The sequence below is a fragment of the Chinchilla lanigera genome, unplaced genomic scaffold (assembly GCF_000276665.1).
Source record: "Chinchilla lanigera isolate Chin_1 unplaced genomic scaffold, ChiLan1.0 scaffold00015, whole genome shotgun sequence".
NCBI classification, from domain to species: domain Eukaryota; kingdom Metazoa; phylum Chordata; class Mammalia; order Rodentia; family Chinchillidae; genus Chinchilla; species Chinchilla lanigera.
Window position 1 is genome coordinate 10,812,620 of NW_004955416.1, and position 13,736 is coordinate 10,826,355.

At 38.5% G+C, this 13,736-nt stretch overlaps 1 protein-coding gene across 1 annotated transcript in view; it reads left to right on the top strand.

The window, feature by feature from the left end:
• Casc4 (cancer susceptibility candidate 4) overlaps nucleotides 1-13,736 on the top strand; it is a gene marked incomplete in the record, with an annotated part of 137,150 nt that overhangs the window by 206 nt on the left and 123,208 nt on the right. Inside the window, 1 exon segment of the mRNA XM_013512605.1 lies at nucleotides 1-429. Coding sequence (XP_013368059.1) covers nucleotides 103-429 — 327 coding nt within the window.

The window sequence follows — 13,736 nt, forward strand, 5'->3', positions numbered from 1 at the left end:
CGGCCCTGGAGCCGCGTCCCGGCGCACCTCGGCAGCCCGGGCCAGAGCTCTTGCCCGCAGGTGTCGTTGGCGGGGCCCGACGGTGCAGCCCAGCTCGGCCTCATGGTGGGCTTCGGGGCCAACCGGCGCGGCGGCCGCCTGCCCTCCTTCGTGCTGGTGGTGCTCCTCGTGGTGATCGTTGTCCTCGCCTTCAACTACTGGAGCATCTCTTCCCGCCACGTTCTGCTCCAGGAGGAGGTGACCGAGCTGCAGGCCCAGGTCCAGCGCACCGAGGTGGCCCGCGGCCGTCTGGAGAAGCGCAACTCAGATCTCCTGCTCCTGGTGGACACGCACAAGAAACAGATCGACCAGAAGGAGGCCGACTACGACCGCCTTAGTAGCCGGCTGCAGGCCAGGGAGGGCCTGGGAAAGAGGTGCGAGGATGACAAGGTAAGGGCGGCCCCTCCCCCAGCCCCGGGTGAGTGTGAGCCCTTGGGTTCGGTTTCAGCAGCTGCCGCCTCCGCTCTTCCAGGATTGCTGACCCGCAAGCTCCCCTTACTCCCAACAAACCTGTTTCTGCCAGACTTTTCTCGGTTTATCAGTGCCACATTCCCTAGTCCCTGCCAGATACTGGCTGCAAGTTCTGGTTCTCCAGAGTGGCCTGTGTGCGGATGCTGCTGAGCTGGCAGTGCTAATCTGACCTATGTGGCCGCCTTAGGTTCACAGATGCAAATCTGGTGGAGGCTGCCAGGTTTGGTGTGCGTATTACCTCATCCTTATTCCGTGCACATGGATCATATTAATTTCTTTACTTAAAAAAAATCATACCTCCTCTAACTCTTCTTTGGGTAATTAATACATTACGTTAAGCAACATAAACTTCTTAGATTTGTTATCAGGGAAATCACACGTTACTGCCTATTCGTGATTAAAATATGATAAATGGATCTAGGAGCCATATATTTGCAGCTCGAACCTAGTTAATCCATAATTACCTACTCAATTTGAATTGTTAATGAAATTATCCAAAATGGTAGACTCTAAAAATAAGTTCTAAGCAACGGAATCTCATGTCTGTGTCCTCATTGTTCCTAAACGAAAATAAAGTGAAACTGTATGGTGAAGTAGCTCGTCGGATTGGTGTTTTATATTGATAGAAAATATAAAGTATTAAATTTTAAAAGTTTAAGTCCGAACTGTACCCATACCATACTGCTACTTAACAATCTTGTGTTCACCCGCATATTAGTAGCTATAGTAATAGTTTGTGACGTGCAACTTCTGTTGGTGTAGCAGAGTTGTGAAAATTTCTAGGTGAGATAATACATCTTTTTCTTTTTGAATGTTTTAGTAATTCTCACTTTTTGACCTAGGTTTCCAAGTTTTTATTTTGTGTATCAAAATCATTTATGGTAAATCATTATAACTTAAAATCATGACTCCTGCATTCTTATTGTCATCAGCTTTTTACCTTGCTTCTTAATGCCATAAAGATTGAGACCTTGAAGTAAATTCTCTATAACCTCTTCATGGCACAGACATCCTCAGAGAGGCAAGGATTCAGCAAATTTGTGCATTTACTACACAGTGAACTACACAGATGGAAAAACACTCTTAGGTAGAGCAGGCAAAAAACCATGAGATTTGGAGTATTAAAAAGAGGTTTTTAGACTTACTATTCAGATTTCTCCATCTCAAGAAAAAAAAGTCTTTTCTACTATGTACTCTGGATTCCATATTTTCCATCCACTGGGCTTTAATCAGTCTCAGCGGGTTTTCATGTTTTATCTTCAACTAGATGTGGGTGTCTCTTGTCCGAAATTTTTAAAAATTTCTCTGTATATTCTCTTCTATCAACCAAGCTCTTTTTTTTAAACTTTCATTGCTAAAATCAAGTTACTGGGGATCTCTTAATCCTCCATCTACTTCATTTTTCATGCCCATCTTAATCTTTTAAAATACTGTCTTCCATGTTTCTTTCTTCTCCTTTTCTAAATCTACTTTTTAAGGTCACACGTGTCAGTTATCGATCTCAAATTTAAAGAACATTTTTTATCCTCAACTTATTTAGTATCTAATTTGATCCTATTTATTGTCTGTAGCTTTTGGGGAGCTGTCTCCTCTCTTGCTTCTATAATATTGGGCACTGTAAATTCTGTTTGCACCTTCTTTACTGTATTCTTTGCTTGTTATTTTTCTTCCCTCCTACCACTCAATTATTGGGATCTTTTCCTTAGAACTGTCACTTCCGAGAGCATCGTTAAATAGAATACTGTTCTTGGAGTTGTTTATGGGTGATTTGGAGAAAAAATGCAAACTTTTTTGAAGGGAAATGTTAAGTAGCATATCTACCTCATAGAGGTATGTGTGTATGTATGTACATATATAGCAGTACTGGGGATTGAACCAAGGCCTTTCACATTGAGCTACATCCCTAACCCTTTTTAGTTTTATATTTTACTTTCAGACAGGGTCTTGTGAAGTTGCCACATTGCCCAGGTTGGGCTCGAATTTGGGATCCTCCTGCCTCAACCTTCCAGAGTGCTGGATTATAGGCATGCATCACCAGACCTGGCTCTCCTTATAGTTCATAATACCTCTATCATATAAAGGCTCTGATAAATCCAATAGTAAAGAGGTCTATTTAACTTTGTTTAATCCAGTGTCTTATTTGATCATAGATCGCTACTTCCATTTTCTGCCTGTTGCCATGCTACAGAAGAATATAGCAAAGCGCAGTACGTTGGGAACTGTTGCCCTAACAATCTTAACTGCATCTCTTACTTCTATGCCTGTTCTCTATTTTGAGCTAGTTGTAACATCTTTGTTCGAATGCTTGTGAACATTCTTGGAGTTAATTAGGAGACTCTGAGGTGCTTAATAAATAGAAAGATTAGTTTTTGTCTGTACCTTCTTTTAATAAACTTTTATTTTAGAAGAGTTTCAGAGCTAGAAAATTATTATGATCATAGTACTGGGAATTTTTGTATGCTCCATACCCAGTTTTCCCATCCTAGTACAGTTGTCACCACTAATAAGCTTGTATTGGTAAACTATTACCGAGGATCGTGCTTTATTCATATTTCTTCATGTCCTCTCTCTGTTCTGGAATCTCATCTAGGATACCATATTACATTTAGTCATCATGACTCCTTAAGCTACTTTTGTTGATGATGCTTTTTCAGATTTTCTTTGTTTTTGATAACTTTGACAGTTTTGAGGATTACTGATTAGGTATTTTGTAGAATGATCTTCAGTTGGAATTTGTCTGATTAAATTCTCTTTCTCATAGTACCAGAGGAATTGAATGTAGGGAGTGCTTACCTACATCCCCAGCCCTTTATATTTTTAAATTTTGAGACAAAGTCTCACTGAGTTGCCTAGCCTGGCCTTGAACTTACCATCCTTCTGCCTCAGCCTCCCAAGTAGATGAAATTGCAGGGATGCACCCCATGCCTGCTTATCTGACTCTTTTATTGGGGTTAAACTGGAGTTAAGGTTTTTGGAAGAAAGCCCAATGGAGGTAAAGTACCAGTTTTATCACAACATATCAAGGGTACATCTTTCAAAGTACTTATCTATTTTGTTGTTAACTTTATAATCACTTGACTTGAGGTAGTGCTTGTCAGCTTTCTCCCTTGTAAAGCTTTTCTTTTTTTCTCCCTTCCGTACTGTGTGCTTTGGAAGATAGTCATTATTTGCTGCTATGGTCAGTGAATGAAGAGTATCAAGTTACACTCTTTAAAGGGGCAGTATATCTACATAAACTGTTTGGAGTTCTTCTCCATAGGAGATTTGTCTCTTTTCCCTCACTTATTAATTTATCCTGTCATTTATTTTAGAAACTAATGCAAATTTCTGGATATTTATTTTTTTACTTTGGACTACAATTCAGTGCTATTTTATTTTGTTTTTCAAATTGTTCCAGCTCCAGCCATTGGGAAGTTTCTTCAGTTGGCTCTTATCTCCCTTTCTTACTTTTATAGGCCAAAAAGTACAGAGAATTTTCATATACCCCACACCTAATTTTATCGTGACGTACTCATTCCTTTTTGGTACTGTAAGATGCTGCTGGCTCATCTTGTGTACGTACTGCTTCAGTCCTGCTATCATTTCTTTTATTGGGGAATGGAATTAGTAGCCAAGATTTGGGTGCTAGGATATGTCCATTGCTGCTGTCTGGGCATCCTGGGCAGTCTACAAATCCCTGCTCCAGAGAAATCAGAAAAGTGGTATTTGTGCCTTCCAGTTTATTATACCATCCTGCTATTTTCAATCTGTTATCTAGGTTATTAAATACAGAATAGGGAACTTGAAATTTTTCCTATCAGAGGCCAGAAAAGTGAGAAAGAATCTATTTCTGTAGATTCTCCAAACCTACCTTATTTGCCTTCCATGTAAAGGATATCAGCCTAGAGAAGTATATTAGTTTGCTAGGTGGACAAACTATGTGGCTTAAATTTTGTTTTCTCAAAAGTCTGGGTATTGGCAGGGTTGGTTTCTTCAGAGGCCACACACCTGGCTTGCCTTCTTGCTGCATTATCCTCACATGGAGCTCCCTCCCTCTGTGTTCTTGCATATCTACTGACTCTTCTCTTTCTTAGATATCAATCATATGGGGTTAGGACCCCAGATGGTCTTGTTTTAACTTAATCACCTCATTAAATCACCTCATTAAAGATCTTGTCTCCAAATAAGATTACATTTTTAGTTTCAAGAGTTGGGACCTCAATTTATGAATTTTGGAGAACATAATTCAGCCTGTAACTAGTGAAGGATTCCCCCCCCCCCCGCCACCGCCTTTCTCTCTGCATACCCCCGTTTGTATGCATGTGCATACACACATACTCTTTCCTCAGTATAGTGCATTTCTCTTATTCTCGCATGGATTCTTTTTTTGTGTGTGTGTGACAGGGTCTTGCTATATAGCTTATACTGTCCTGCGTAGCCTAGGCTGGCCTCGAACTCACAGCAGTCCTCCCGCCTCAACCTCCCGAGGGCTGGGATTATAAGCATGCATCATAATGCCCAGCTGTAGCTTTGATTCTTGGTACTTGTATCTTAATACACTAAAGCGGTGTGGTCCAAGTGGGCTGAATCAGGCTCTTGATTAATAAAAAGAGCTGTTAGAATGTAGAAAAAGTTGTCTTCTGGGCTGGAGGTGTATTATAGTGACAGAGCACTTGGCTAATGTGCTCAAAGCCCTGGCTTGGTTTTCCAAATTGCTGTCCTATTACAAACATACACATATAAAATTCACTTTTGTGGTTGAAAGCTGAGCAGTGATGACTTCTTTTCCTTTTAACTACCATCATCTTCTTGAGTTTATACCTTTATTTGAACACTGAAAAGGTCATATACCAAAAGGAAGAATGAGAAGTGTATTACATTTTTTCCAAAAAATATTTTCACCCAGTATATATTCAAACCAAATATGTATTCATAAAACCCTGGCACATAGTAGATATTCACTGTGAGTTTGAACCATGACTCCACTATTTAATATACATATAACTTTATTCTCCATGCCCTACTTTCCTTGTCTGTCAAATGAAGATAATAGTAATAACCTTTCTCATTCTTGTGAAGTTTAAGTACATTCATTAAGATTCTTTAACATGACTGCTACCTAACTTAAAAAAACCCCAAAAGGTTCAATAAGTGCTGTGTTATTCTACAGCTACTTCCTCATTTCTTTCCTGTCTTCTCCCAGAGATCCAGGCCTATCTATAGCACCTACATCACCCTTTGCTCTTCTGGATGTCTAGCTTTTTGTTTTTCCTGCATTTTGTGGTCATTGTCAGTTAGGTTGAGTTGACTCCTCTCATAGCTGGATAGCAGACTCCCAGGAGCCTACCTGTTTATAATGTGAGGATCAGCCTTCTCCAGTTCTTCTGATATACATCACATGATAATTCATACCTGTGCCTCTGCCTCACCAGCCATACTCTGGCCAAGTTATAGCTGTAATTTAATTATTACTTTGAATTATTCATAAGCCATATAAAACTGATACCCCAAACTCTCTTTCCTACCTTTTTGGCCCCTACAAATGGTCATGCAACCGTTACCAAGACAGATTAGATATTTTGATATTATCTTTGAATGCTTCAGCATGTCATGTTGAGTGATTGCCTCAGTTTCTATTTCTTTCCGACAGTTCTTCCTATACTCCACAGGGCAGCATGCCAATTTTACTATAAAGGCTCATTATTGTGGGTGTATAATATATCTATTCTTTAAATTATTTCTACTGATGAATTATTAATTTTATCAGTTTTATTATATTAAACAATGAGTACTTAACAGGAAAAATATCAGAAAAGTAAAGTATTGAATTTTTAGTACTTATTGAGTTTATAAAAAAGCATCAATATTTCCAACATTGACTGCTTTTTAGTATACAAAGTCTAAAAAAGAGAAACAAACAAATTCCTATATGAACTACAATGAAAATACCAATAGAACTCTACAAAAAACAATTTTACTTCAATTATCACACCTAAGGTAGTCTGCACACTTGGCAACAGGATGTTGTGGATACATATCACTTATACTAGTAGCACATGTGTTTTGCTTTTCTGACCTTTTTGTAGTACATACTTGACATCTTGCTGGTCTTACTGTTTTTTTCAAGAGGTTCTTATCATATGTTACAAAGTATAATTAACAGAAATATAAGATAGCAATAAAACAAAGTATTAAATTCTTTTTTCTTTTTTTTGTCTTTTTGAGACAGTGTCTTGCTATGCAATTCAGGCTGGCCTTAGACTCACTTTATAGCCCAGGCTGGCCTTGAATTTGCAATAGTCCTGCTGCCTCAGCCTCCTGAGTGTGGGGATTACAGGCATGCACCTCCACACCTGGCTAAATTCTTAATATGTATTATATATTTAGAGTAAACAGCAACATTTTCACATCAGGTGTGTACCTGCTTATAAAACCTAAAAGATAAAATCAGAAATAAAAGTCAGATGTGGTGGTGCATGCCTATGATCCCAGCACTTGGGAGACTGAGGCAAGAGGATCACAGAAAGTTCAAGGCCAGCCTGAGCTACAGTGAGACCTTGTCTCAAATAAATAAATAAATAAATAAATTCCTATATAAACTACAGTGATGGGGCTGGGGATATAGCTCAGTGGCACAGTGCCTGCCTAGGAAGCATGAGGTCCTGAGTTTGATTCCCAGTACCAAAAGAAAAAAAAAAAAAAAATGAAAATACCAGTAACACTCTACAACAAAAATAATCTGTGCTTCTGTTGTCATACCCAAGGCATTCTTCACACGTGACAATTGCATGCTCTATGCACATGTCTTTCACTGATAGCACATGTGCTTAGCTTTCTTTTTCTATGTAGCAGGCCATTCTTGTCACCTCTCTTGTCTTCCTGTTTTGTCAGGAGCGTCCTACTATATTGTACAGTGTGCATTTAGCAAGAAAATAAGATAATAAAATAAAATATCAAATATGTAATGAGTGCTTAAAGTAGACATCAGCATTTTCACATCAGCTATGTACTTGCTAACAAAACCTAACAGATGACTTCAAAAATAAAAATGTATATGAACACAGTGTAAATGTGAACAACAATGTAAATATAAACAAAAGTCCACCACAGAAATTAGCTTTGCTTTACCTGTCATACCTGTGGCAGTCCTCACACATGACAATTGCATGTTCCATATACAGGTATCACTTACAATGGTAGCACATGTTTTGTTTTACTGTCCTTTCCTATAGAGCACAGTTGACATCTTTTTGGTTTTCTTACTGTCATAGTAGATCTTTGTGGTCCTGTACCTGCCTGTTCATCTTGTCAGCTCACCAGTGTACTCCATGATACTTGTGCAAAGTTCTCTGGGCAGAATCATTTTGTTTTTCCTCTGCTGTAAGGGCACTCTTATAAGGTCCAGACCCAAACCTCTAAGAAAATTTCTCTGTGGTATTTTTGCACTTGTTATTTTCTTTGTAAACTATCAAACTATGTCACACATGTTTAAGATCATGTAAAACAACCATTGGCCAATGTTTTGTGTTTCACGTGACATCATAGTTACTGCAAAACTTATCAACATCTACTCCACCTTTGATTTTGTTGTAGAAACATTTTATCGAGGTTCCCCTATCAATAGTCCCATCATGGTGTAATGCGGACATTAGCAGTACCAGTTTGTTTTTCTTTACCATATAAAAGGCCAATATAAATCTTTCTGAAATCCAAAGGCTGTACCATACAATTCTCTGTTTTGAAATTGCAACATTTCATTTGGAATTTCTGCTTTATTCCCTGCCTACAGTTTCTGTGCTGTTACACTTGTACTATGTTAGCAAATATAATGAGAATTGAAAATTAGTACACCAATTGTCAAATGTCACATTCTGATTAGTTTGGGAGATGGGAGCAACAAGTCTGTTCATAACATCATTCAATTTATTACTGTGTAAGTAAGGAGCTGGTGGTTGAGTTCCAGGATAAATTTATAAGTTAAAAGCATAAAAAGTCTTTGCATCTATAAGAGCATAAGTTTTTATGTTGTATTTTGAAGGTTTTTTGGGAATATACGTCCTGAAGGTACAGCAACCATAAAATGCTTCAAGATGTTCATAAATAGTCATGTGTTTAGCACCTGCATGGCAAGTGCGAGGTCCTGAGCTTGATGCCTGGTACCAAAAAAAAAAAAAAAAAAAAGTCATATATTTAGATGGTGTGTAAATTGCTTGACACTTACCACAGATCTTTCCAAAAGTGAGTGATAGCAGCCAGATTATCAGTTCTTTTTCTTTCTTGGCAAGTGGTTTTGTCATCAAGCCTCAGGCAATTTTGAAGTAAACCAAATGTTCTCAGTGTCATCATTATTCTACAAACCTCAAGCTTACATGGTTGTTTCCCCATAAGTCTTTTACATTCTTATCATGACCATGAGAAAGCCCTGCTAAGTACAGCATGCCCATGAATGCTTTCAGTTCAGCTAGTGAGGTTTCATAATAAATACATTTTTGAGCATGTCCATTGGTGCATTCAGAACATTTTACTTGTATTTCAGCATTTGTATATTTCACAGCATCTTGTAGCATTTCATCTATTACAAGCAGTATGCAACATTAAATGGCAGTGCTGGGATTTTGTCCAGTAGATTTCACCTCTGCCAAGACCCTTACTATGTTTTCAGACCTAATTCTAACATTGGGTTGTTCCATTTGGTTGTATGACCATTTTGTACCACTTCAACTAGTCAAATATGTACTCACATTGCTATTTTCTTCATCATATGAATCAAGAAGGTCTGCATTCCTTGTGTCTGTATTGGTCAATTCTTGCCCCATTTCACTGTCACAGGAACTTTGGTTCATATGGCTAATGTCAATCATTATCATCCTCATCTTCCATGCATGAGTGATCTGATGATTCACTTTTGGCCTCCTCTAAAATGTGGAAATCTGGTTTTTCATATGCTATTGTATTTAATGGGTTACTTTTACCAGGGCCTTCAAAATAAACCCACATTCCAGTACAGTAAAGTACATGTTTACATTGCAGAAGAATAGTGCAGATGTATTTTACCCCCCATAATGCTCAGGTAAACATACAAAACCCATTAGCTGGAGCATAACAGGGTAAAAATACCGGTTTGGCGCTTATGCACACATCCACACACCTTGCTGTTTGTCATACCAAGTGGGTAAACACCAAGATTGGTTCCTGTATCCCCCAGGTGCAGCTACTGAGATGCACAGCTGGCTATCACATGCTAAAGTCCAAATTTATGGTAGAAAAATATATGGGTTTCTAAAACCCAGTATATGGCCCATGTTAAGCAAACCTGATCTTCAGAGTAACTATTATCAGAGGCTGCAAGTGTACCTCATTGGTAGAAAAAAAAAAAAGGCTTTAATGAAGGCCTGGGGATGTGACTTGGTAGAGCATATGTAAAACCTTAGGTTCGGTTCCCCAGCACCAAAAAATTAAAATAACATTTCAAAAGCCTTGTAAGGGCAAAATGATTGAGTTAATCACTGGATCAAGTCAGAATTTTGCTGTGTAATCTTTAAGATATTATGTAGAGTGGTTCCTACCACATTTGTCTTTTTCGATCCCTCACCCACACTGTTGCAGGAAGGTGTTCTGCTTGTTATCTCTCTCATGCCTTTCTATATCATGGTAGTTGCTGGGTTTTTTTTGTGCTTTTGTTCTTGCTATTTTACTCTTAGTCTTTTGCTATTTGTGTATCTATTCTGCTAATCTTGTATCCAACTTGTTTTGGCTTTTTTTGAGAAAAGTTCTTGCTATGTAGCCCAGGTTGGCCTTGAACTGGCAGCAATCCTTTTGCCTGAGCCTTCTGAATGCTGGGATTACAGGCACGTGCCGCTCCACTCGGCATTAGGAAGCCTCTAGGACTTCTAATCCATAACATGCTTTTACTTGTGTGTGTGGGGCGGGGGAGCACTTGGGATTGAACCCAGGGCCTTTGCACTGAGCACTATTATCCTTGGCGTTTTTTGTTTTTATTTTGAGATAAGGTCTTACTAAGTTGCCCTGCATTGAGTCAAACTTTAGATCCTCTCACCTCAGTTTATACTTTCCTTTGCTTATTTATTTCTGCCACACTAATTTATTTTGTTCAGGTCTTATTAATAGCTTTTTATGTGTTAACCTGGGCGTGGATTATGAGGATGGTATAGCTGGCTTGCTTTTAGGAGGTGGGGTCTGGTTGGAAAAGGCAAGTTACTGGGGCAATGACCTGAGGGGTGTAACCCCTTTCCTGGTTCTTGTTTTCACTCTCTGTTTCCTGTCCACCATGCCCCTTTGTGGTGGTATCTTGCATTGGAGCATCAGACTATGGATTGAAATGGAAGGCAGAGTAAACCTCTCTTGTCTTGAGTTGTAGATGTCAGGTATTCTGTCCCAGCCACAAGGGAAACAACTAAGACAAAGGCTCTGACTGTATCCTATATCTTAATTCTGGACCAGCCTTTAGAACTCTGTGGTCCTCTCTTATAGCATTCCTAGGAAATACATGTATGTAAGGCATACTGAAAAGTTACTTGATTTGTTTGTTAACTTTCTCGTATAATGCCATATATTGTATGGAAGTATCATTTGATGTAAGGAACCAGGGCTTTTAGAGTTAAATAGAACTGAGTTTATAATTTTGCCATTATCTCACCTCTCTTAAACATGTTTGTTCACCCATAAAATGGGGAAGATTGATAAAATAAAATTATATAAAGGCCTATCAACTATGGGGCTTGATTTTTGATAATCTTAGTTCCTTTCTTTGCTGGGTACATGGTGTAATGTTAATGAACTTTGGTCTTGTGTTGTTGACTTAAAATCTAAGCATGTTAATTCAGTTAAGAAAAATACATTGAGCACTCTCCATACTCTGTACTAAAATGTTACTTGGTTTGGTTTGGTTTTGTGTTTTTTGGTGATACTGGAGGATTGAACCCAGGGAGTGCTGAATTACATCCTCACCTCTTTTTTTACATTTTATTTTGAGACAGTCTCACTCAGTTGCTGCCTGGGCTCAAATTTGCACTCTTCCTGCCTTAGCCAATGCGGTACTTGGGACAACAGGCATGTAACACCATGCTTGGCCATATCTTCATACTTATTTTTGTCTCCCTTTCTTATTTTCATATTTCTCCTTTTTGTCTTGCTCCATGATAAGGGACTTAGGAATCTCAGGCAGTTTCATGGAAATCATAAAACAAATGGTTTATTGAAAAAATGATAGCTAGGATTTAGTTATAGTGAGAAAAGGCAAAAATACTTTCAAGGCACTCCCTTCTACTCATTCCAGTGAGGAGACAGTTCTTGTAGCATGGCATGAACATCTGTCTGTGGAGAGATCAGAAATATTTTTTGAGCTATTATTTCAATAAGCAGTAAGAACTCACTATCCCTTGTAATTTTTAGATGAAGATCTAAGATACTGTCATTTTAATTCTTTCTCAAAAGAGTTAAAGTTTCCTTGGATTGAAAGTCTAGGTTACTCTGGAGGGACAGACTGGGTAATTTTAGTTTCTCACAGTGCTTTAGCATTGTTGTAATCAGTGTTAACTTTTTTGCGCTGTTTCTGGCTAGGTAAATCCTCACTTGAATGTTAATGCCTCAGAGCTTTTCTTCATTTACCTTTAACATAGCCGATTCTTATTTTTGCCACATTAGGTCCTTTTCCTAAGAATAACTTTACTTTTCTGTTTATTTTTTTGTAGACAGGATCTCACTATGTAGTCACTGTGCAACCCAGGCTGGCCTTGAACTCTAGCAATCCTCCTGCCTCAGACTCTTGTCATGGACTGATCAGGCCCACAACCTCCTAAATAAGTATATAGTGAACAGCTTAAATAAACAGAGATGATTGGTATCATTTTGGGGGCTCCAGGAAGGTCAAAACTCTCTTCGAGTAAAGACTCCGGGAGTAAAGACAAAGAGCTCTACCAGACAGCCTATATTTATTTGGTATTCAAACAAAGGAAGGGGAGACTGAGGCAAGGCAGGAACTGAGAAGGGCCTTGGGATGTTAATTCAAAGACTTCTCCAAATAGTAAATTTTGCCAGTTGGGAGAACTGTCCGATCTCTAAGGTTGGCAGCTTTATTGCTCTGGAATACATGTCTCCGTCTGCCTCAGCTGTGGTGTTAACATCAGAGCACTGTGAATGTGAGCTTTTCCAACACAGCCAGAGGTCCCTTCATGGTCAGCAGTTTAACCCTTACATAGCCTGGTCTCTGACATCTCCCTTTTTTTGTTTTTGTAATTGCAGAATTTGAAACATTATGACTTGAGGCATTGTCAGGCTTGGTGCCCCTATAACAGACTAAGAACAGAAATACAAGGCACAGCCTGTTAATATAACCAATCCAATGTAGAATCCAAGGTGGGTCTGGTCGCAGCAGACTTTACCATGGATTTGGAGGTGTCTCTGTGGCCACACATTTTGGGATGGCATCTACAGTGGTGTCTCATGACCTGGAAATACATAAGCATACCCTCATCCCTATGTTATTAAGTGTATTGGGTCATTATACTTGTTTGCCTGTCTTTTTGCCAATGAAGCTCTGATAGAATACGTTTTCTTTTGGTTAGGGGGTTAAAAAACTTTCTTTTAAGTGTCAATGTCAAATTATGTTTGGGGGGGCAACTGTACTCCCCATTTTTGTTTATTGATTTTTAATAGATTTTTTTCTTTTAAAAGCCTGGTCTTCAGTGAATGTATCTTTGGCATTAATTGTCTTTTTTTTAAAATTTATTTTAAGAATAAAAGAAGGAAAACATTAACAAACAGACATCCATTTACAAAACAGCATAAGAACAGTACACACAATAGAGAGTTACAGACAAAGTGGTAGGAAATTAACAATGGTTGTTGTATTATGTATTGATATCTTCAAAGTGGTTTCTCAGGAAAACAGAGACATGCAAGATTGATCAAATAATTAATCATTAACTGTTGCTTTCAGTAAAGCGATAAAAGTCAGTAGTACAACTCTGTTAGCTGTCCTGTATGTATATACATACATGATTTCCCCTTCTTTCTTTTCTCTGTTCCCTTATCCCAGTTGCTCTTTACTTTTGAGCATTTTCCTTTCATTTCACAATATCTGTCATACCTCCTAATTTTTATTCACTCAGGTTCTTACACTAGTGAGACAATACGTTGCTTACACATGCAGGTCTGGTTTATTTCACTTATGAGTATGGCCTCTAGTTGTGACCATTTACCAATAAAAGCCTCGAGTTTATTTTTCT